Source organism: Lithobates pipiens, unplaced genomic scaffold (assembly GCF_037356315.1).
Source record: "Lithobates pipiens isolate NorthernLeopardFrog02 unplaced genomic scaffold, aLitPip1_a1.2 Scaffold_16, whole genome shotgun sequence".
Taxonomy (NCBI): Eukaryota; Metazoa; Chordata; class Amphibia; order Anura; family Ranidae; genus Lithobates; species Lithobates pipiens.
Genome location: NW_027507748.1, coordinates 333,478,140 through 333,504,276, shown reverse-complemented (window position 1 = coordinate 333,504,276; position 26,137 = coordinate 333,478,140). Strand labels below are relative to the sequence as shown.

The following is a 26,137-nucleotide window of genomic DNA, read 5'->3' as shown; positions in this document are numbered from 1 at the left end:
TTCTGCATCCACTATATATAGTACATCGGCTCCTCCTTAGCTGTCAGGTTTTTTTCATTCAGCTCTGCTGGGTTAAAAATGAAAAAAAAAAACTACTAGTGTGTACTAGGCTTAAGTCAATAGGAAGATAAGAGAGCAAATAAACTCTAATGCTGGGTTTAAGGTAGACAATGTATTAGGTCATCTGACCTTTAGATAATTAGAAAGAGATTCTAGTAACTTTCAAACCCCATCATTGTTAGGAATTTTGTATCAGAAGTGCAATTAAAAGTTTAATATAAATTATTTAAAAATCAGAGATGAACATACTGTACTTGAAAATACAATTAGAACCATTTTAAATTCATAAAGCTGCCAATTTTTTTTATATGTGAAAATATATGACAAAATCTATCCCCTTGCAATAGCATATAGTAGTTAGTAAGGGGCATGGGATATCAAGTAGTGATGGGCTTTGTGATTTCTGATTGTGACCTTGAGATGAAATGTCTCATGCCCATGCAAATATAAAATATGTCAGACAAAACTCTACTTGAGCCAAACCCCATTCTCATTAAGGGTTATATGTGGATGCTATATTGTAATAATTCTCATTTATAACTGTAGTAATGCGAGCATATACAGTATGCTCCAAAGAATTCCTTCTCTACTATACCATGACTAATGAGGTTTTACATTTTTGATAGGAACATTTTTAGACCATGTCAGAATGGTCAAAACAAAATAATTATGTCTTCTACAATATTTTAGCTCATCCTACCATCTGTTTTAACATATATAGACATAGATAATAAGGCAAGAGCTATTTAAGAAAATGTAAAAAATGGCAGATACCCAAGCAACTCAGAATTCTTCTGTCTGCTTGCTATAAACTGAAATCTGGTTTCTATGAGCTATATTATCAGCATCGGGGTGTATGGAGTCTGTCATTGTGGACCTCTTCTTTTAAAAATACTAGTTTTCTGACTTTCATACTGAACCAGTGGCTTCAGTACAACATAAAACAAGTATGCAGACATTGCAGGGGTTGCAATTGTGACCCTGCCTCTGCCACAGGGGGCCCATCTGTCTGAAAGACAGATAGGAGTGGAGGGAGGATTAAGAGTGACCAGACTGAGAGTGGAAAGCGTCAGTGCTGACAACTGGGTGGGATCGGACACCGAGCTGTTAGAGGGCTGAGCAAGGCAGGAGGAGGAGAGTACTGCTGGGTATCTGGGACCACTGTCACTGGTGAGGTAAGACACTGGTAGGATTTGTGTCTGGAACAGACACACAATGCCCCCACCCCTTCCCACAACAACTGCTGATACTGATAGAAAAGTAATCAAAAACTACTAAAAAACATCTAACACTTCATGAGGGGCTCCTGGCTCAGTTTCAGCAGGACCAGCAGAGGGGGGCCTGGGGGGGTGTCATTATCATCATGACGGGGAGAATGTGTTATTAGTAGGATGGTGGGGGGGTGGGTAATCTAGCCATTCCCTGGGAGGGCAAGTGTCATTATTAGGTGAAGGGATCATTATCTGGAGGTGGTGGACATCTGGGGAGGTTGGGGCATATGGGGAGGGCATATGTCTTACCGGGGGAGGGAGCTCTGTTATTATCTTGGTGGGGGGAAGCATTTAATTTGTTACAACTGGGTGGGGCGAGGCATGTGTCATTAACAAGAGGAGGGGGGTTATCTGTCTTTACAGAAGGAGGGGATCGTCTTTAATTATCTGAAGTGGGGGCTCCTAAAGGAGGGGGGTCATCTGCCATTAACAAGAGGCAGGAGGGCATGTGTCATTACCAGGAATGGGAGTGTGTCACTTCTCACCAATATCCTGCACCTGCACAGAATTGCAGCCTGGCCCCGAGAGAGGTAATCAAGTGCTGTATATGTAATATATAAAAGAAAGGTGTGACATCCCCAGTGGTGCATTCTCTGCTCAGCCCCCTGCCGAGCCCAGTACAAGCCCTCCCTCACCACCCTGCTCAGCTGTACACATGCACATATGGTGGGGGCAGAGAGGCCACACTCTGAGTTGCCAGGTGAAAGTGTTGGGCCCGTAAAAGAGGAAACTCAGAGGGCCTGGCCTGGCCTGCGCCCAGCCCCGGTGCAGCCAAGCATGGGTGCAACATACAGCTACCATATCTTGGCACCCAGTGAGAGTATCTTGACGCCCGGTGGAAGCAGTGGGTGGTGTTGGGGGGGGGGGGGGGGGCAGGTAAACTTTTGGGTCTGAGTGTTCCTGGTGAGCATCTCAAAGTATTGTATAAAGGGACAACCAGGTATTTTCAACAGGAGATAAGCAATTGCTGACTTTATAAAGATCTCGCAGTACAGGTTTTCTTAAATAAATGTAATGTAATGCATGAGAAAAAGATTTTAGGTGAATAAAATTGACCGGAGACTTTAAAAAATGTATAATTTTGATTCTTTGTTGCTTTAGGTCTTATTCGATTGCAAGAGCTTATTATGGCCCCTGCTAGATACAACATTAGACTAAAAATACGTCAGCTTCCACCAGAGTCTGAAGATGCTCGGCCACTCCTGAAAGAGATGAAGAGGGGGAGGGAGTTTCGCATTATCTTTGACTGCAGTCATGTAATGGCAGCTCAAATTCTCAGGCAGGTGGGTACCAATGTTACTTTCTACTCAGATAACCAGACATTACTGTAAAATTAAGGCGGTGGTGTTCTTAATTTGCTTTTTCACAGTACTGCGCTTAATAATTTTTATACCTAGAGTCCATTGGGATTCATCACATCCCACCACATGTTCTGTATCTTCTATTAGCAAGTGTTAATCTCTGCTCTTTCTATAACCCAGTACATGTTAAATCAATATACAAGGCTAAGAGTTTGGTAATTATTTTGCTTTGCAGCGCTAATGTTTTCCCCTTTTTACATTGCCTCTTTTGATTTAACATTTAATAAGCATGTTGTGAAAAAACGCAACTCTCTAACAGTTTTGCTATGTAAATGACTATGTTTTCAAATTAAATTTAATAATAGTTACCCGCAGTAATATTTTTCTACGATTAAACAAAAAGGTAAATTCTGCTTTTGGTACAAAAATTGTTATAACACATATATTTCTACATTTTCTCTATTTCTACATTCATCTATTTCTTTTTTACCATTTAACGTCAATGCAAACTCTATTTTTAAGTACTGTATGTGTTAGGTCTCATTTACATTATGGTCAGTAATCGAAGGGCTACCTTTGAGCTGCCTGGGATTCACAGGTGTTCCATGCAGGGGTGTGACTGTGTTCTGATCTGTGCATTGGACTGGCATGGATGTACACTTTGTTATATGCAGGAAGTCCCTGCAGGTCAATGGTGCTGGCCACCTGTCATTGATTTCAACAGGCTGCCTGCATGTCCCTCCGTGGAACATCTGGAGCACCACAGGCAGCTGAAGATGGCCCTTCACAAGGAAGAACGAAGCCTTCTCATTTACTCAAGCAAGTTGTGCATTTTTTATTTTGTTGGATTGTTTTTTGTCTGGAGATCCTGCCAGTAACAGTATTTCCTGTTGCAGATGGACATTGCTAAGCCACTGCCTCACAATTAGCAGCAGTTTTGTCAGCCTGCTGTGGAAGTTTGTTCAGTTGACCATTGATCTGCCTATCTGAGAGATATGATACACAGCCCAAAGGCCATCTGAGTGCACTCAGCAGGCTGAGTAACTGCTCCTAATTGTAAGGCAGTGTCTTAGCATTAACAAATAGTATCCAGTCCACAGGTCCATAAAATCTACCATCCAATACTGAAGCAGCACTCCTGTCATTTCATATTATGACCTGCCTTCATATGGTTAATTATATGAGAAAAAGATGATGTGACAGACACTGGTGAGAGTCCAAGAGTACAGATAGTGGTCCTAGTGTTGAATTAAAACCCATACACTATGCACCAAGATCAACAAAATGTGCGTCACACTCCCCAAAAGGGGTTCAAACTCATCAAAAGTGAGTAGATTTAAAGCGTTGAGATACTCTAATGGCTGCCATCTGCATCACAAAAGGGGTCAGAGCTGCATAACACTTCCACAGGTACTCGGATATAGAAAGAAAATGTCACATAGCGTGATGCCGTTTTACCTTTTATTGCAATCTTCAACTTCTTAAAACAAACCTTTTCCAATACATTGGCATCAATAAATGAATACAAATGATCCACAGTTGATATACTTAGTTCATGTACTGTTCGGTGTAAAGACACTTTGGGATAACCAGAGCACTATGAGATATAATGTCTATCAGTATTAGGACAGAGTTCCGCTCTTGGGATACTTGTCCTGTAATGACAGATCAGCCAGTTCAATTATAGGGATAACTGTCAGTATTGCATACAGTATAAACCTTAGAAACTTGACAGCCCTGTAATCCAAAAAATGACACAACACTAAAAGCTTAGCGTTTGAATAGCCATAAAGCGCTGCCAGGAGGCTATCACCGCTCCTCTGTATTGGCTTGTGTTGTGGTAGTACATGGGCATCTCCCTTCACTGGCTGAACAGTCCGCGTGCTTCCGTATCCTCTGCTATGGGTAACCAGATAGACAAACACCAACAGGGCACTTTGAGACCGATCAGATGCTGCTGCATCAGCTCAAGAGGCCCTTGAGGCTGCTTGGAACGGGCACGTCTAGTCAATCAAATCTGTGGAGGCAGTCAAATCGGTGCTTAAAACATATGGTTAAAATAAAAACCTCCCAAGTATTGGGTATTAGCCCCCATTTTTGGATTTTATTTTGTAATTTGTCCATCTATTTTGTACCCTAAAAATAGGCAGCCTCTTTATAGGAGATATTCAGATCAATAATGTGCAATTAACACTGGGGAAAGTTCAGGGAGGTGGCAAACCCATTTCAGGGAGGTGACACTTCGCGCCAGAGCCGACCCCCCCCCTCCCCATCCCAATTAAATACAGCCTGATCAGAGCAAATTAATTGCAGCTATACCAGTGCAGACTTCTCAAGTCTCCTGCTACTTGCGGGAGTCTCCCACATTTGACAGTGGGCTCACGGACACCCACGAGTGCCACACAATCTCCCGACTGAGTCTGCCTGCACTGTCACCCACTGCCACAGGAGGCATTTAAACAGCGGCTGCGAACGAAGCTCCCGAGCTCGGCTCTCATTGGTCCATGGGTGCTGCCTGCATCAGCGAAAGGAGGGATGCGGGCCATGCGGTAAATTCATTCCAATGCACGGGCCATGATTGGTTGCTAGGCCCGGATAATTTGCCTAGGAACTGAGCATATTGAGGCAGGGTCACGTGATGTTTCTGTGCATACACCACACGGAGCCGCAGAACAGCTGAGTTTACGATCAGCTGTTGTCTCGCATTGCCGAGGCACATTTATGTAGGTGAGGGGTGGAAAGTTACATGAAGGGACGGATTGTTAAATGATGGGCAGTGATGGGGGCGGAGTTTTTATCAATGGCCAAACAAAGCTGACAATAAATCTTTATCTAATATAGAAAAAGCTGCCCTTCAATTGACTAAACACGCCCTGCAAGCATTCAGAAAGAATAGCAGATAAAGATTTATTTTGCATATTTGTTTGGCCATCACAGTGGATCCTTCATGTAAAGTTCAAACAACACATCTATCAGATTTCAATCATCATCAATAATAACAATTGTCAGGCATTGTTCTCTATATACACACAACCCTCCCCATATCCTCTTACCCGGGTTCACATACAACTCAAGCATGGCTCCAGTCCCCTCCCTTTCCAGGAACTCTCACTGCTGCTTCATGGCTGCTTTTCTTTTTTCCCTTCAAAGGTTTATTTTTAAGACCAAAACACTGTGCTGCCTCTGTGGGCGGCGCATACACAGAGACATCTCGTGACCCCGCCTCAATACGCTAGGCAAATTAGCCAAGCCTAGCAACCAATCGCTGCACAAATATGGGAATGATTTCACCATACGGGCCCGCCTCACTCTTCCCTCCTTTCGCTAAAGCAGGCACCACCTATTGACCAATGAGAGCCAAGCTCGGGCTCTTCAAACGCCTCCTGTGGCAGTGGGTGACATTGCAGGCAGGCTCAGCCAGGAGATAGTGTCTGTGACATGCAGGAGACTCCCGCGAGTTGCGGGAGACTTGAGATGTCTGCAAAGCAAACATTTATCATATTGCAGATTGCCATTTCCTAGATGTGATGGCTGCATTCCTCAATTTTCTTTTTTAGGCTTTCTTTCTTCTATTTTTATCTGGTGATCTGTAGTAAGCCTATCATTTTTCAAAAGAACAAGCTCTCCAGCAGAATGTATCAATTACAGAGATGATACTAACCATTTACTACTGAGAGGGGTGGTTACAATGATTGGCTTTTATTTATTTGTGTAAAATCATGATCCCAAAAGGAATAAAAAGCTGTTGCTATAACTGCTTTTAAAGTGGTAGCCATTGTCCAAAGGTGCCCCTGTGCTCATTCATCCAGAGTGGGTGCACTCTAATACAGAAGGTGTGTTACTGGCCAGATCGCCATGGGAGGGAAAAAGCTTAAAAAAAAAGAAGACTAATACAGCCACCACATCTAATGATTGCCTTGTTTCACGCTAGAAATGTACGGTATGTTTTAGGTTTTATACCGCTTTAAATTACTTTAAAAGTAGAAAAGTATTATGAGGTACCTCTTGACACTATAACATAACTATCAATGCAATTAGTTGTTTATGAACTTTTTCATAGTTTACATCTATAAATTGTAAAAAAAAATATATATATATATATATATATATACATATATATATATATATATATATATATATATATATATATATATATATATATATATATATATATATATACACAATAAAAACAGATTGTGATTCAGAATTTTTTTGTATAGCTACATTCAATATATTTTTGCTACCGGCATATGCTTGCCCACTTAGTGTTTCTAGAAGGCTTTACTTGGGAGTAGATATTTATTTTTTAAATCTATTGGAACTATATTACTGAATCCCATGACTGTTTATAGCACTAGGCATTGTGTACTACACCATTTAGTTATAGGTTGTATGAATTTCCATAGATTATCATAGTTACGTAGTTGCATAGCAGGCAAGGTTTAAAAAAAGATGTGTGATTATATGTCAGTATTACACTGTATATCCTTGTATGTTGCGGTCATTCGTGTGCTTATTTAATATTTTTTTAATATATTTAATATTTAAAATATTAATATATTTTTAAATTGTCAATGCTCCCCGCTGAAACCACCGACTGTGGAATTCCACATTCTTACTTCTCTTACAGTAAAGAACCCTACGATTTTCTTCTAATTTTAGTGAATGGCCACGTGTCTTTTTAAATGTCCTTACGCGGAAAAGTTGCATCCCTATTGTGGGGTCACCAGTACAGTATTTTTACATTGAAATCATATCCCCTCTCAAGCCTCTCTACTCCAGAGAGAATAAGTTCAGTGCTCACAACCTTTCCTCATAACTAATATCCTCCAGACCCTTTATTAGCTTTGTTGCCCTTCTCTGGAATCTCTCCAGTTCCAGCACATCGTTCCTGAGGACTGGTACCCAGAACTGGACAGCATACTCCAGGTGAGGCTAGACCAGAGTCTTGTAGAGCGGGAGACTTATCATTTTATCTCTCAAATGAATCCCCTTTTTAATGCATGCCAATATTGTGTCTGCTTTGCTTGCAGCTACTTGGCATTGCATACCATTGCTGAGTCTGTCATCTACTAAAACTCCCCAGGTCCTTTTCCATCCTAGATTCCCCCAGAGGTTCTCCCCCCAGTAAGTAGATTGCATTCATATTTTTGCCATCCAAATGCATTATTTTAAAATGTTCTACCTTTTATCTCATTTGCCATGTAGTTGCCCACCCCATTAATTTGTTCAGATCTTCTTGCAAGGTTTCCACTAGGGATGAGCTTCGAGTTCGAGTCAAACTCATGTTCGACTTGAACATTGCCTGTTAGCCTGTTCAGCAAACAGTGAACAATTTGGGATATTTGGGGACCTGGGTCCTGCCCCAGGGGACATGTATCAATGCAAAAAAAGGTTTTAAAAATAGCCGTTTTTTCGGGAGCAGTGATTTTAATAATGCTTAAAGTGATACAATAAGTGTAATATTCCTTTAAATTTCATACCGGGGGGGGGGGGGGGTATCTATAGTATGCCTGTAAAGGGGCACATGTTTCCCGTGCTTAGAACTGTCCCTGCACAAAGCGTAATTTCTGCAGGAAAAAAAAGTCATTTAAAATCACTTGCGGCTATAATGAATTGTCGGCTCCCCGTGATACAGAGAACAGTCATTGAAAGTCTTTGATTAAAAAAAAAAGCATGCGGTTCCCCCAAATTCAATTACCAGGCCCTTCAGGTCTGGTATGGATATTAAGGGGAACCCCGCGTCAAGTGTAAAAAAAAAATGATGCGGGGTTCCCCCTAAATATCTATACCAGACCTGTGGTATGGATTTTAAGGGGAACTCCATGCCAAATTTTTAAAAAATGGTGTGGAGTTCCCCCTAAAAATCCATACCAGACCCTTTATCCGAACACGCAACCTGGCAGGCCTCAGGTAAAGAGTGGGGGATGAGAGAGCGCCCCCCTCCTGAACCATACCAGGCCACATGCCCTCATTGGGAGGATGCTTTGGGGGTCACAGACCCCTCAAAGCACTTTGTCCCCATGTTGATGAGGACAAGGGCCTCATCCCCACAACCCTGGCCGGTGGTTGTGGGGGTCTGCGGGTGGGGGCTTATCAGAATCTGGAAGCCCCCTTTAACAAGGGGAACCCCAGATCCCCTGTGTGAATTGGTAATGGGGTACAAATGTACTCCTACCATTTCGCAAAAAAAGTGTCAAAAATATTAAAAAAGACAATAGACAATTTTTGACAATTCCTTTATTAATATCTTCTTCTTTCCCTGCTTCTTCTTCCATCTTCTTTCTTCTGGTCTTCCTTTGGTGTTCTTCTTCTTCCTCCATCTTGTTCTTCCTCCGCTTCTTCCTCTATCTTCCTCCGCTTCTGTGGGGGAATCCCACGCCGTTTTTATCAATGAACTTTTATGTGTATTGCCAGGACCGGCAATTCATTATAGCCACGAGTAGTTTTAAATTATTTTTTTCTTTAGAAATGTCATTTTTCTGTGAGACTGTTCTAAACATGGGAAACATGTGCCACTTTACAGGCATATTATAGACACCCCCGAGGTACGAAATTTAAAGGAATATTACTATACAATAAGAGAGTCACCAACATCTGGTGAGCAAAGTGATTACATCTTTTCACGTGGTGGACACACCAAAAACATCCTGGGAACAGAGCACACAGCACTTTATTGCACTTTATAGCATTTTTAACATTGATTGGTTACACCACTATAGTGGTATTTCATAGTATTCACTATAGCAGCTGTGGTATAATCCATCAGTTCATGGTTGAGCAAGCTCTGTCTGAATGTTGCTCTTTTGAGCCTGGGTGAGCTGGGGTTACCCATTCGGGGGTCAGCCCTATTGTACCTGTCATCATTCTCTTATAGCTCTCTTTCCCCACTTCACCCCCTCCTTTTTACAACCTTCCCCTTTCCTCTCTTACGTTTTATCTCTTTCACTACTCCCCCCTCTTCCCCACCTAATGTTTATTTATTTATTTTCCCCCCTCTCTACAAACCCTCCCCCCCCCCCCATGTGCTCCTCTATAGTACTTCCATTATGCCCAACACGTCATGTGCTGATTATGTACTTCGACTACTAGACCTCATAAATTCATAGCCATGAGATGTTTGATATTATCTGATGTTTGTGATTTCTCATCCATCTCTCTATGTTTAAAGCCTGACTATAGTATTTGTTCATATTTCGTTCATCTCTGTCTGCAATTCTGTGTATGGATACACACATCAAACAGTTTTTATTTGTACCTGCAATGGCAGTACAGTGTATGTTATTTTTTATTTTATTTTTGCTGATGTTTAATAAAACTTTATAAAAGGAAAAAAAGACTGGTGTTTACAGACCTCAGTGGCTCCAATTAATACATTCATCGGAATGATTTCAAGCAGTTACTCAACCTCCCTATCTGATATCATAGGGAGTCTAAAGCTGGCTATACAAGCACAAGAGAAGGATATGTACTTAGAACAAACAAACATATGAGGCACACAGGGACATTTGCCCGCCGCAGAGCACCTCATACTGCACTGTGAGATTGCCGTGCATTGAAGGCTGTTGATTGGCCAAAGTATGCACCTGTAACTGTATGTTTTGGCCAATCACAGCACAATGTCAAGTGAGAGCCATGATTGGACAAAGGCAGGGTGCCTTTGACCAATCATTGGTCAGGGAATAAGTCCATGCCCCACACTATATAAGGCTGCTTACTGTACATGCCAACTGTGTATAGTGTGAATTAATGGAGATAGATTAGGCAGGGTAGTTAGTGGATTGAGCATGAAGTCAGTGTAGAAAATATAAAATAGTGCAGTCAGTGTAGAACATTTAATACAGTACAGGCAGTGTAGTGTATATAATACAGTGCAGGCAGTTTAGAGTGTACAATATAGTGCAGGCAGTGTAGAATATATCATACAGTGCAGTCAGTGTAGTGTATATAATACAGTGCAGTCAGTGTTGAATATATAATATGGTACAGGCAGTGTAGTGTATATAATACAGTGCAGGCAGTGTAGAACATGTAATACAGTGCAGTCAATGTAGAATATATAATACAGTGCAGTCAGTGTAGTGTATATAATGCAGTGCAGAGTATATAGTGCAGTCAGTGCACTGTATATAATACAGTGCAGTCAGTGCATAATATGCAATACAGTGCAGTCAGTGTAGAATATGTACATATGTAGTGTACATAAAGCAGTGCAGAGTATTTAGTGCAGAGTGTATAATACAGTGTAGTGCACAGTATATGATACAGTGCATTGAAGCGGTTAAGGGGAACCCTATGACAGAATTAAGAAAAAAAAAATGGCATGGGATGGGGTCCCCCCCCCCAAAATCTATACCAGACCCTTATCTGAGCATGCAGCCTGATGGGAAAAGGGCCTCTTCCCGACAACCCTGGGGTGTGGTTGTCAGAGTCTGTGGGTGGCTTATCAGAATCTGGTAGCCCCCCAGATCCCATCCCCCCATGTGAATGGGTATCTGGTACATCACCCCCCCCCCCTTTTCCTGACCTGCCACGCTGCATGCTTGAAAAAGGGTTTGGTATGTATATATATATATATATATATATATATATATATATATATATTGGCACTTTTCAGATATTTATTTGTAAAATATGTTGAAAACCATTTATCATTTTCCTTTCACTTCACAATTATGTGCCACTTTGTGTTGGTCTATTACATAAAATCCCAATTAAATACATTTACGTTTTTGGTTGTAACATAACAAAATGTGTTAAGGGGTATGAATACTTTTTCAAGGCACTATACATATGGCTATTCTGGCTAGCACAGAAAGTAAATTCTACAGGCACAGACATTTCTGCACATCCATTTTAACAACCCAGGAAGTAATCTTAGAGGTCAATTCCCCCTTGCAGCAGATCCATATGGGCTGTGGCGAGTTTGATTGAATTTTAGTTGAAATGCAGGGTCATCCCTACATATGTTACCATGTAAATAATGTATATAACTAAATATCAGATGCTCTAAAGACATTTTTCTCCATGTTATAGGAAGGAATTCTAAGTGGTTATTGGTTATAGGAAGGAATTTATAGGTTATAGGAAGGAATTTAGTTAGTATTCTTAAGCAGTTAGTCAGTTTTATTCCTAAAACACACTGAAAGCAAATAAGCCAGCAGCTGTTGTCTGGGACTTGCTGGCTTGAAATGAGAGCCTGTTTGACGTTATAACATCATGCAGTGATCACTGTAGGTGAGGAGCACACCGTTTTTGCTTTAGAATTGACTTTGCTTACAAGACTTTTTATTTTTATTTAAAATTGGGCATCCCACAGAGTCTAAAGATAATTTACTCGGTATTATTAAATTTACCCTATGTCTCAAGCTCTTCCTTTCTCAAATCTAATATATATCCTGCTTCAAAATGTGTAATTAAATTACTTAAATAGATTTACACTTTATATATGCATACATATTCAACTTTCTACTGCAGTCTCAGCAAATAATAAACATTAAACTTTTAATGGCCCACATGAGTTTTATGAAGTGTGGCTCTCTTTATTTAGCATGGTGGACCAGACGAGGTATGAGGATGGTCTTCCTTTGTACAGGAATTCTTCTGCACCCCAGTTGGACAGCAGTGGTTCTGATAGAGGAGTCCCTGGGATTCATAAAAAGGTGCAAAGATCATGTAGGGATGCAGCAGAGAGCACACTGTGGAACAGCCTGTCAGAAGTGCATTGTCCTTTTAAAAATGGTGTTAAAGAGCCAAGGGTGTTCTGAACATAGGTGGTGAGGAAGCCTAGAGAGTGGCTTCCAAATTCCAAAAGAGTGAAGGATAGAGTACTGTGTAGCAAATATATCCATCCAGTGGAAAGAAGTATGTAAATGTTATACAGTGAGCAACGAGAAAGGAGATATTCAGAGAGCTGACATTCATTTCCAGGGACTTTAAAGCCAAAATATATTTTTTTAATTTTTGTGAAACTAGGGAATGGCTAAAATCATTGTCAAGTTTCTTTGGTGATGTCTCTTTCCCATTGGGGAGTTTATTCTTCAGTTGGCTCTCAGGAAATAAAAGCAGATATTTTCAAAGTAAGGGAAGCCTTTTTGTAGACAGTTGTCACTGGAACAAGAGTATCCATTCAAAGATTTTATCTCTTTTCCTGTTCTAGTAAATAGTATTGTTTTTCTATTTTACCTCACTTTCTCTCCTGACAACAATGGTTACCAGAACAAATAGAGGGTGGGTCTTCCCAGCAGGGGCATAGACAGCAAAGAAAAAACCTGACAGGGCTTCCAATCTTTTCACACTTCAAAACAAAAAAACAAAAATTCTATATTTTAATGTTACAGTTCTGGAGATTGTGTTGTACAGTTCAATACTTCTGTGCAGTGCTGTTCATAGCCTTGCCCTATGCACAGAGTAGTTTTTCCGTGCTGAATTCTATAGTATAGAACCAACACTGATTTAGTGTCCATCCTTGGTTAAGTACTGTAAGTGCTAATCCAAAGAATGATTTAGCTTATATGAGTTACTTGGAAATGGATGGTTAACAGATGTGGCCATATGTAAGTTGTGGTAGATGGACGGGGTGGCAGGATAGACACATAAAAGTTAGAATATGTAGAAAGAAGGAAGGACAAAACTCAAGATGGTAAGAAGGAGAAACACAGAGACGATTAAAGAAAAGGATGAAAGGATAAAATGGGTAGGCAAAGATATCTGTCAGGTTTCTGTTATAATTTCTTGCACTGTTCCATTCCGAAACAGCAAACGCCACGTCCTTTTACAATTGTTTGCTAAGAACAAAAGTTTAGTAAATTGGTTAAACTGCAATTTTGTGATGTGTAAAAATGTCCATTGGGAGTTATGCTGTTTAGTAAGAGCATCCCAGTACGATGTCAAATTCAAAAGCCCATTTAGTGTTAATGCTGTTAATTGGAGCAGTGTTCAGGGACAGCAACAGAGAGAAGTGGTTTCAGGAATCAGCCACAGGGATGGCCAAATCTGCGTAGCTATACTAGGAAACTGAGACCAGACTATATTTAGTAAAGCAAATGTATTAATGGTAAAACAAAAGACACCTCCAAACACCAGAATACAGGAAACACAGCAAACATGAAGAAACAAGTGAACCATAACCATATAACTAAAGGCCAAATCGACCAACCTAACCAACAGAAAGCCTAACAAACCAAATATATACAATACCGTACATAGAAACTTGAGGAACATGGATAAACAGGCAAAACTCAAGATGCAGGGAACAAATGGGATGGGGGCACTAAGACTGGGCTCAAGTACAGGGGGGGCAGAAAAGAGGCAGCAGGGTTCAAGATGTAGGGCAGGAACAAGATCAAGATTTAGGCTCAGGATAAATGGAAAGCAGTATGTGGCAGCAAAGCAAAACACTGAATGAATGAAATACTTGTATAGCACACAATGCGAACTGAATCGCCTCTAGGCGCTGAAGTGAAGAGTTATTGTACAGGAGGGACTAAATACCCTCCCAGCAACCAGCATCAGGTGGAATCTTTTGGCTTCTGAGAGACACCCGCTGGTGGACACCAGAACTACAACCCCCAACTCTGGAAAGCACAGTGCCACCAGTAGGTGATCCATGTCCAGACAAGTGGTCTGATTTTCCAGCGGGTTGCCAGCACAGGGTATTTAAACCTTGTTGTAGCACATAGTAACTAAAAAAAGAAATATGCATTATGTTATATACAGCCTAACTGGTTTACACTAATACATGTTAATTGGGCTTTGCTTTATAAAAATGTGTGTAGTAGAACTATAGTAGTACTGTTTTATCTCTTTACTCTTTTTTGCAGGCCATGGCAATGGGCATGATGACAGAATACTATCACTACATCTTTACAACACTGGTAAGTATGTGTTCCTTTTTAAATATACCATTATTAAGACTTAATTTTCTCAATAGCCTGACTGTTTTAAAGAGCCGGGGTTTGAAGTTATGACTGCTTTAACATTGAAGAACTAGATATGAGCTCTCAGTTCAGTCTAAACACAGGTTTGAACTGGCCTTTGCTTTTTCAGGTGTGTGTTCACATAGTAATGGGTCTTTCTCCCACTACTATACTGTATATCACAGCTTCCTTCTTCTGCTATCAAGGATGGTAAGGAAACAGCAGGTGGCAACACCTGCTGCATCCTTGGCAAAAAGTGATGTCACCTGGCCCCATTCATTTACTGTCTGTGAATCCCCAGCTATATAACCAAAGCAGTGTGATAATTCTCCTTTAAGGCAAGAAAATTATGTGACATGTAATGCTCGATAAGTGAATACTTGATCTCGTTTTTTTTATCTATTATTTTCTCAATATAATTTTTTGCTTTCTTTTTCCTCAATATCCTAGCTAAACTCTTGCCATTCTTGTTTCCCAAGAAATATCGCTCTTTCGTTATTTTATGATATTCTCTCCTTACTTCTTGCTCTATTATTTCCTCCAGCTCTAGTTTTTTTATAGCTAGATTCCGTTGTAGCCCCTGTATCTGTCCCTTTCCATTTTGTTTCTCTATTTTGTGTTTTAATTCTAATCTCCTAATTTCTTCTCTTAATTCCTTTACCTTTTTATTCCTTTCTTTTTTTCTTTTTGCCCCAAGTGAGATATATATTCCTCTTATGTAAGCCTTATGGGCCTCCCATAGTATGTTCTCCGCCATCTCGTCCTTCCCATTTGAGGCAAAAAAAAATTGCAGCTCCTTTCTTATTGTTTCCTCTCCTTCTACGTCTAATAGATCTTTATTTAGTTTCCAGGTAAACGGGGGTTTCTTTACCTCTGGGATTTTAATTCTCATGGTTACAGGCGCGTGGTCCGACAGAGTCCTAGTTCCGATGTCCGTATCTACCACTTCCTCCAATAGCTGATGTTCCACCAGCCAATAATCTATCCTGGTGTACGTCCCATGCACGGGGGAGTAGAACGAATAATCTCGTTTCTTCGGATGTTGTATTCTCCACACATCTATCAGCTGTAATTCGGTCATCCATTGTTTAATTACATTTCGCTGCATGTTCGCCGTCTCCCGTGCATGGGACGAACTATCCAGTCTCGGATTTATCGGAAAATTCAGGTCTCCTGCCACAATCACCCTCCCCTCCTTAAATTCCCAAAGTTTTCCCAGTATCTTTCTCAGATAAGTTATTGGATTCTTATTCGGGCTATATATATTTGCCAAGGTATATTTTATTCCCCATAGTTTTCCTTTTAGAAACAGGAACCTCCCTTCCGGGTCTCCCATCCTGCCCTCTACTATAAATTGGATATCCCGGCCTATCCCCACTGCTACCCCCCTTGTTCTACTTGAGACTGAGTCTCCATAGAACCAGGTCGGGTATCTTGGGGAGTACAGTCTAATTTTACTTTCATGGGTTAAGTGCGTTTCCTGTAAGAACACGATCTCTGCATTAAGTTGCTCCAATTCTCTTAGTATCTTAAACCGTTTGTTAGCTACATTTAGACCTCTCACATTATACGACACACAGTTTACCATTGTCATGTTGGAACCCAAATAATGCCCTTTACTCGAAATCTTGAGCTATAGGTTATTCTCCTCTCTCCCTCCCCCCCCTCCTCCCCCGCCCCCCCCACCCTCCTCTCCCACCCCCCCACCCTCATCCCCCCCATGGCCCATCTCCGGGCCTCTTGCATCCAACCTGGATATATCCCCGTCCTGGTGTCTGCACCTCTTCCCTTGAGGTGGAGACCCCAACCCGGCGCCCCGTGTGCACCTCCCCGGGTCCTGGGATCCCGGGGTGGGCCCTAAAGAGAGAGACCCTTCCCCAGCCCCCCCCACCCCCCCCCCCCAGTAAACAGCTTCCACCACCTCAATGTACTTCCATAACTTTAGAGCAGCCTTTTTACTACTTCTTCCCTCCCCCCCCTCCCTATACCCCCCGCCACCCCCCCTCTCCCCCCGGTAGCTCCTCTCTTATTAACCCTTCATACTCTTTTGGAATTGGTATCTGTAGGTTTTTACAAAAGTCCTGCATATCTTCCAAAAATCTCAACCTTACTGTCTTCCCATCTCTGTGTACTATTAATGCTGCGGGAAAACCCCAGCTATATCTAATGTTTAGTTCTCTTAGTTGATCCAGCAGTGGTTTGAGCTTTCTTCTTCTTATTAGGGTCTCCGCTGATAAGTCCGCAAACACTTGTAAAGTCTTTTGTTCGTACTGTAGAGGAGGTCCCTTCCTAAGATTATTCCATATTTTTTCTTTGTCTGAGTACTTATGGAACTTAATAAGCACATCCCGTGGCATGTCCTCTTTTAGCCCAGGTGGTTTCCTCACTCTGTGTACTCTATCAATTTTTATCTTTTCTGCCTCTCCTCTCTCCAGTAGGGGGTTAAATATCCTCTTCATTTTTTCCTCCAGATCTTCTCCATTTTGCTCTGGTATAGCCCTTATCTTCAAATTTTGGCGCCTATTTTGGTTTTCTTGCGCCTCCATTTTATAACAACATTCTTTCTGTTGTCTTTGCAGCTCTTTCATTTGTGTTTTTAGCCCAGCTATCTCCAGTGTTTGTCTCTCCGCTTTCTCTTCTACCTCTTCTACCCTTTTTAACAGATGTCCCAAATCCATACGTACGTTGGAGACCTCACTTTTTATCAGGTTTTCCATTCTCTCGAACATTGCTAACATATCCAACTTAGTAGGCATTAGGGATTCACTCCTCAGATCTTCCCCCTCTGTAATCTCCGTCTCTATTCCCATGTTCTCCTGTATCTTTTCTCCTTGGGCCCCCTTTAATTTAGCTGCCTCTTTTCTTGCGCCTTTGTTTACCTGAGCTGTTTTTTTTTCCATACTGGGACTTCTGGTGTTCCCTTCTTTAGTTGTTAAATATTTCTGGATTGAGCTTGCGTTTGCACTTGAATTTAAACTTTCTCTGGGGGTTTTGGGTTCTGTTACTTTTTGGGATCGGCCTTTCATTATTTCTTTAGGGCTCACACCCCCTCCGGCTTACCCCTCTCCCGTGTGCTTATCCCTCTGGGATTTATAATATATTCCTCCTTCCCCTCCTCCTTTCCTTGTGTATGTTTCCAGACAAAAAAAGAAGGGAGAGACCTCTCTTTGATAGTCGATAACTCTGTTCTATGCGAGTGCAATAGATGTATATACGTGCTCATGGGTTACCCACAGATGTGTTCAAGCTCAGTATGTCTCTCATGCAGATTACTTCTTTAAACCGTCTCCCCCCTATTTTTTTTTTTTTTGAGCTATTGAGCTATTGCTTAATATCCATTAATATATATTCCATAGATAATATGCCAGGGGAGACTTACTTCAAGCTGGTATTTTTAGGAAAGCAGCACAGGAAGAAAAAAAAAAACAAAAAAAACTTCATTTATCTTCACATATCCTAGAGAAGATTTAATGACAGTCCTTTTTTCTCCCACAGGTTCTTAACTTTGCTCATTTATTCATATCAATACAGTTGCTATATGAACATTGTCTCTGCATGTATTAGTGCGTGTATTAGTGTCACCAATAAGCATTTTTAACCTTCGCTGTATATCTCACAAGCACTTGTTCTGTCTTGCTCTTGAACATCTCAAGGGTTAATTATCAGGCATGCAAACAGCTTTAGCGTCCAAGAAGGGGGAGGTAGAGAGGGCAGAGGAATGGATACACAACACAACAGGTCTCACAGCCGACAGATAAGGGACGGGATCACCTATTATCCTGTCAGCTTCAGTCCTCCTTATCAGGGGGGAGAGCTGCCCTCTCCAGCTGCCGCTGACTTTTTCACTGTGTCCAAGTCACTTTGTGCAAGTTGTCTCGTCCCGGAGGGAGAGGGAGGGAGGGAGGGGAGGGGGGGTTACTCTCACCAGCTGCAGTTGAATCTCCTGCTTACATCTCCCGTCCGGAGGTTGTACGGCCGCTCTCACCTGCCACTACCGCTCTCCACAACGGTCTCAACCTGCTCTGGGGGGGAGACAGATCGTCCTAATGAGGGGCCTCCACGCTGTGTCCCCGGTCTTCCATCTGGTTCCTCCACCACCGTGGATAGCAGTCTCTCTCAGCCCTCACGGCCGCCGCGTCAGGCTCCTCCCCCAACGCTCTGGCGTCACATCACTGCCTTCCCTGTGCCCGATAAGTGAATACTTAAACTCACACTACCTAAAACAAAAATAGCACTCATATACACCTGTAAGTATATATATAAAGTGCTACATGTTATTTGGACACTGGTTATCACCTTTCATGTGGACTTTATTATTTGGATCCTATTTATTTGGACTGATATATTATATATTTTTTAGATAAAATTAGAGTATCCCCGCGCTATCACATAGAATCTAACTAGATGCTAAGAGTGGGTTGCAACAGAACACCGACAGAGGTATAGACCCTACCACTGAAAGACGTGTATCAAAATCAAATAAATGGTGCTGCGCTCCCTTAAAATAAATAAATTAATAAATATAAAGTGCCTAGTGCTTATTATTAATTGCATATAAAATTGCATATAATTAAACAATAGTGTAACCCAACTATCGTGACCAAACATAATCCGTGAATAAAGTGTCAAGTGCTAAACTAAAATAAACATCCAATATATGCACAATATTAAAGTGTCCAGCGCTCCAATAGTTCACAATCACATAACCAGTGAAAGTATATAATGCAAACAAACTTATACCTCAGACACACAGCTGGTATAGCAAAACATATATGTGAATCACACAGTGCAATTGAAACATACGAATAGAGTAAAAAACAGGTCTCATAAAAAATAAAATAAAATATAAAGCATATATAAAGTGCCACGTGATTCGTAAGGTGCTTCTCCAGGTACAGGGTGCCAACAAACACAGTGTGTACACGCTCTTGTGCCTCTTCAGTGTTCCACACACATTAAATAAAGTGGCACTGCTGTAAGGTAAACAGCAGAGAAAACAGGATCTCAAATAATCCAGGCGGTGTCCCCCTGCTACCAGATTATGAATCTTGTCCCCACATCCATTGTTAGAAAAACAGGATCTCGTAAAAAGGAAAGGGAAGGCTCCAATGGTGAAGTACGTATATACTTTTTATTAATAAAACCAAGAAAACGGAGAGGTACTCACAAACAAACGATAAAAAATTCACAACAGATACAGCCGAGCGTTCTGTACGTGTCTCGGACGTTACTTCCGGTATCCTGATTCCTCCTTATATATTTTTTACTTATTGGTTCACTGATTTTGATGTATTTTTAATTTTTACATTTTGATCATTTCTGTTTTTCAAAATTTATTTTCACTGGAATATTTGGTTACTCAGTGTTTTTTATATATTTGAGTATACATATATGGGTATATATTTATTATTTTAGGTATATATATTTCTTGTGTGATATTGATACACACATATTTGCACGTGTAGCACTTTATATATATACAGTACTTACGGGTGTGTATATGAGTGCTATTTTTGTTTTAGGTAGTGTAAGTTTAAGTATTCACTTATCAAGCGCTACGTGTCACATAATTTTCTTGCCTTAAAGGAGAATTATCACACTGATTTGATATAATTTCTGTATAAGTAGCAGTTGGGGTTATAGGTGGTGAGTAATTGTAGCGCAGTGGTGATGTACACTTTGGAGGGAATGTGAGTAAGTGCATCGATTTTTTCTTATATTTTTCATATAACCAAAGCAGCCAGGATGGTTGTAATGATAATAGCGTGGTGTTTTCTTCACAATTCATACCAGAGCCTTTAGGTCTGATATGATTTTTAAGAGGGGCGTGGGGTCTCGCTGAAAATCTGTACCAGACCCTTATCCGAACATGCAACCTAGCAGGCCAGGAAAGGGTGGGAGGGTGAGCAGCATCTGCCTCTCCCTCCTGAACCATACCAGGCCACATATCCTGAATATGGGAGTTACCTTGACAGGGAGGACCCCCTGGCAAAGCCCCTAGTCCCCTTGTTGATGAGGACAAGTGTCTCTTCTCCACAACCCTAGCCCAGTGGTTGTGGAGGACTGAGGGTGGTGATTAATCAGTATCTGGAACAATACCCAGATACCAGCCTGTCTATGTGAATGACAATGGGATACATAGTACCCCTACTCATTTACAAATAAACTAAAGAAAAAATAAACTAAACAGTGAATATTTCCTTTAATTAGGAAAGAATTCCACAATATAAATCCACCATCAATCATGTCATCTATCCATGCAGATCCACATCAATCACATCAGAGAATAACATCTGCTGACCCACCTAAAACAATACCCTCCAACCACTGACAAGATCTGATCCTGATAACTTATTTTCCTTGACTGATAGCCCTGATAGATAACAACTAAATATAAATAAAGGAGCCATGCATGATGTCATTATCCAGATATGGACTTTAACATATATGGTCAATGATTTCACCCAGGAGACCCTGTCCCTATGTTTACATTTAGCTGTCATTAGCAAGATCTGTTATTCACAGGAGAGATACCATTTAAAAATGTTTTTCTTGGGTCCCAAACTTCTAAACCAGCCCCCTGTCTAGGGTAAGGGTCTTTTATAGTTGAAAGGAATTCCAAGCCGTTTGTTTACAATCAGAAGGAAGATACTGGAATTGCCATTTACCTGCAATTTAAACTGCATTTTTCTCTGTGTAAATATAAATTTTGCTTTAGCAGGTTTATACTGTATATTGTAGAACTGAGGCACTTCACAGGCAAGTTAAGAGCATCCCTAAGGCTCGGTTCACACAGCGGGTGGCACGACTTGCAGCGCCGCGACCTGCCACGACCTGCACACGATCAGCGGCGACTTGCAAAACGACTTCTGTATAGAAGTCAATGCAAGTCGCCCGAAGTCGCCGCAAAAGTAGTACAGGAACCTTTTTTCTAAGTCGGAGCGGCTTGAGTCGCTCCTATTAGAATGGTTCCGTAGTACAGAACGGAGCGCGACTTGTCAGGCGGCGAAGTCGCCTGGAGAAGTCACCCCTGTGTGAACCGAGCCTCAGGCATATTATTTAAATGAATTTAGCATTTTTAAGCATCATTAAAGTCGTTGCTAACCACCAGGCAGGCATGCTTTTTTTTATTTTTGTTTTGCTTTGTTACATTTTCCTCGGGTAGTGAATAGCCCCCATTGTCATTTACTTGATAATCCCTTGCCTAATAATTAGCCTAGAAAATATAAGAACTGTTTTTTTTTTATTCGGCTCCCATCGCCTTCAGTGGAGTGCGGATTTGGCACCCAAGGTACTGGTAGATGGCAGTTATAGGCGGCACTGATGAGGAGGCACTGATGCACTGATGGGTGCTGAAAGGCAGCACTGATAGGTACTGAGTGATGCCTACTGTTTGGCATTGTTAAGCATCACTGGTGGGCATTGGTGGGCATCACCGGTGGCCATTCACAGGCATTACCGATGGGGAAGATCTCCCTTGTGAGGAAAGGCGTGTATCAGCTCTTCTATCCTCACATGCTGTCAGTGTGAGGAAAGGAAAGATAATAACCGTAATTTATTATTTACACTGTGTTAAGCTGTGATTTCACACAACTGATCACATGGTAAAGAGTGTCATAGGCTCTTTACCAAGATTGTTGATGCGGTGTCAATTTGCTAGCTGGGGGTCAAAGAGGAATACCATAGAGCAACAGCTATGAATCTGCTGGGGCTGCTGACATCCAATCTAAGATGGTAGTGGCCAGAAGCTACTCAGGGATTTTAAATGTCTAAACAAGGAAAACTTTTCCAGGTAAATAGCATGCATAAAATATGTTAAATTTACATATAATCTTATAGGACTTTTTGTTGAAATGAATGGAGTGGCGACAAGGTCTCTTTAAACTGTAGAAGAGTGCTAAAATTAAGATAAAAAAAAAATGTAATTTGTAATAGAAACATTCTGCAATAGAAAATATTGAGCATTTGATAAATGAACATAACGACTTGTGACTGTTTAGCATATGGGCTCAACGGTCCATAATATCTGTCCTGGCATGCAACGTTGAAATTCATCTCCTGTGGAGACATCAATGGCTCTGATTCTGCTGACTGTCAGAACTATAGATAAAATGCACACATCTGATCATTATCCAGGCAAGACATGCTTTGAACATTTATGATTGCATTTTTATTAAACATGGATACTTTTCGCCTTTACTGCTAGTGTAGTTCTTGTCATGTTAAATTGCATTCTGCAATTATATACAGTGTGGGCAGACTAGATAGACAGACCACTTTGTCTTTCTCTGCTGGAAGTATTCGGTGATTCTGTGGGACAGTTGACAGTTATTTTTTTTAACAATATTCAGGGAAAAACCTTGGACTAGATAGACCAAATATTTTTTTTTTTTTTTATCTACTACCTTTATCAAACATCAGTTGTCTATGAATCTCTCAAAAGTTTTATTAAGTATCATTTTGCATACTAAAATACTAATACTAATACTAAATAAAATACTAAAATAACCACTTCCCGACCAGCACACGACGATGTACGTCGACAGAATGGCACGGGCAGGCATATTGGCGTACAGGTACGTCCAATATTCAATGCCGCCCTGCCATCGGGAGCGCGCCGCCGTCGGGACCCCCGTGACTCCGGTCGCGGGACTCGCGGACTCGATCGCCGCGGGCATCCCCGCGATCCTCTCACGGAGCGGCCAAATGGAGGAAATGCCGAGTAAACAGCATTTCTCCATTCTGCCTAGCAACTAGTGACGCTGATCTCTGCTCCATGTGATTGGAGCAGAGATCAGTGTTCACTAAATGAAAGCCCAACCCCGCCACAGTTAGTAACACACCCCTAGGAACACTTAACCCCTACACTGCCACCCACTGGTTAACCCCTTCACTGCCAGTGTCATTTACACAGGAATCACTGCATTTATATAGCAGTGATTACTGTATAAATGACAATGGTCCCAAAAATGTGTCAAAAATGTCCGATGGGTCCCCCACAATGTCGCAGTCACAATAAAAATCGCTGATCGCCGCCATTACTAGTAAAAAAAAAAATAATAAAAAATTATTAATAAAAATGCTATAAAACTATCCCTATTTTGTAAACGCTATAACTTTCGCACAAACCAATCAATAATCGCTTATTGCGATTTTTTTTACCAAACATATGTAGAAGAATACGTATCGGCCTAAACTGAGGGAAAAAAAATTTTTTTTATATATTTTTGGGGGATATTTATTATAACAAAAAGTAAAAAATAATGTGTTTTTTTTTCAAAATTGTCGCTCTATTTTTGTTTATAGCGCAAAAAATAAAAACCGCAGGGGTGATCAAATACCACCAAAAGAAAGCTCTATTTGTGGGAAAAAAAGGACGTCAATTTTTTTAAAGCGACGCAGTGCCGAATCGCAAAAAGTGGTCTGGTCTTTGACCAGCAAAATGGTCCGGTCTGCAAGTGGTTAAGACTCCATTCACACAGGGGCAACATGACTTCCAGTGCGACTTTTGGAGGCAACTTGGACACGACTTGAGTATGAATAACAGCGCGACTTGGAGTGACTGCAACACGACTTGGGGTGACTTACAATATGACTTTAAGTCGCCCCAGGCCAGTCGACATTGACAATGGCCAATCAGAGAATAATCAGCTCTTGAGGGGGAACTCCACGCCAAATTTTAAATAAAAAACCGGCATGGGCTCCCCCTCCGGGAGCATACCAGGTCCTTAGGTCTGGTATAGATTTTAAGGGTAACCCCCCTACGCCGAAAAAACTGTGTGGGGGACCCCCCAAAATCCATACCAGACCCTTATCCGAGCAGCCTGGCCGGTCAGGAAAGGGGGTGGGGACGAGCGAGCGCCCCCCCTGAACCGTACCAGGCCGCATGCCCTCAACAGGGGGGGGGTGGGCGCTTTGGGGAAAGGGGGGCGCCCTGCTGCCCCCCACCCCAAAGCACCTTGTGCCCATGTTGATGAGGACAAGGGACTCTTCCCGACAACCCTGGCCGTTGGTTGTCGGGGTCTGCGGGCGGGGGCTTATTGGAATCCAGGAGCCCCCTATAATAAGGGGGCCCCAGATCCCGGCCCCCCACCCTATGTGAATAGGGTGGGGGACAAAAGTGTCAATAAAAAAAAACACAACAAAAACACAACACAACACAACTCTTCCAAAAGCACTTTCTCTTCTGAAATTTTAACGTCTCCCCTGGCCTTTCAAACAACCCTCCTACCGCCAGACTTCAGGCTCCCAGGTTTGCCAATACCTCTCTAAGCATTACTGTCCTAAGACTGTAGGGGGGCTATTTCTATGGTGTTCTTAAAGGGACCACTCCTTTTATCTCTGGTACATCACTCAGCAGTAACTAATTGTTTCCCGTGTTTACCTGTACCTTTGGACACCACCTTTTCATGTACCATTAACACACTGATCGGCTCATTAATAACAGACATATTCAGACCAACATCACACCTAGCAATGTTGCAAATGTCATCAACTATTTTCCCAGGGTTTGTTAGGGCAGTGTTTGCAGAAGGCACACACACTGGAGGGAAACCATCACCCATGGGCACACCACTAGATGCCACCTCCCCAGATGTCACCCACTCTGCAGGCAGCTGTCCTACCACCTGACCTTTTCCAACACAACCTGGGTTTCTATCCACATCTTGACCAGACAAGCTCTCATCTGATCCACATACAACTTTTACCGTACTTGTTATACACTCCCCTGTCTCAGGGACCTCATCAGGTTTGTCACATAAACCTATTATTGTACTGGTGTTCCCAGTCTCTTTAATCACATCCGTCCGAGCCCCGGTCAGGATCTCTGCTGTTTTCTGGTCCACACTTGGCCCTTCCATCTCATATGATTTGGCCACTGCTACAATAAATGCACCCCTTTAACCAACAACTGATCAGCACCACCCTGGATCATAGCAGCAGAAATGGTTTCACCTGACTTCCTTCTCTCCAAATAATCTCCCACATACCTCTTGTGCAGGAAGTAATCCAGCAGCATACCCAGAGGCAACTTTTAACACTAGTAATAAATTCAGAAATAAACCATTTCTGTCTTGTGTTCCTTTGTTCTGCGCTGCCTGCCATTCAGTGCTCCACCTAGTGGTACTCCACAGTACCATACTGTCTGACTGTGGAGGAGACACCCTAGTATAGATTGGCTGCACATCCCAAAGTTCAAGCATCTCTTTTAATACTTTTGTTATGACCCAGACCCTTGGTTCCAGATCCAAGTTTGTCCTGGGGAATTTCATGACACTGGGAATGCAGACAGACTCGCTTATTGAGACTTGAGAAGTTGCAACGTTTAACAGAACCTCCTGCCAGCTGGAGACAACCACAGCCTGATGCTCTACCAGAGTGCTGCCAGGTGCTAGACTCATACCCAACTTCTCAGGCTCAGCATCAATTAACTGCTCCAGAACATTACCAGTGACAATGTCACTCCATGCCAACATGACTTTTGTGTGTCATGGACAAAGTGTCTGCTGTGTGCTGCCCTTATTTGATCCATCTTTCTTATGAGGGTTAACCCCTACAGCAGCCACTGCACCCTCAGGTACAAGCT

The 26,137-nt window shown here is 41.8% G+C and overlaps 1 protein-coding gene across 1 annotated transcript in view; it reads left to right on the top strand.

Annotated features, from left to right (window-relative positions):
* The window catches only part of GRIK3 (glutamate ionotropic receptor kainate type subunit 3), a 792,036-nt gene that overhangs the window by 421,341 nt on the left and 344,558 nt on the right, over positions 1-26,137 (top strand). Inside the window, exons 4-5 of the mRNA XM_077481789.1 lie at positions 2,433-2,614; positions 14,455-14,508. Coding sequence (XP_077337915.1) covers positions 2,433-2,614; positions 14,455-14,508 — 236 coding nt within the window. The remainder of the gene's footprint in view (positions 1-2,432; positions 2,615-14,454; positions 14,509-26,137) is intronic.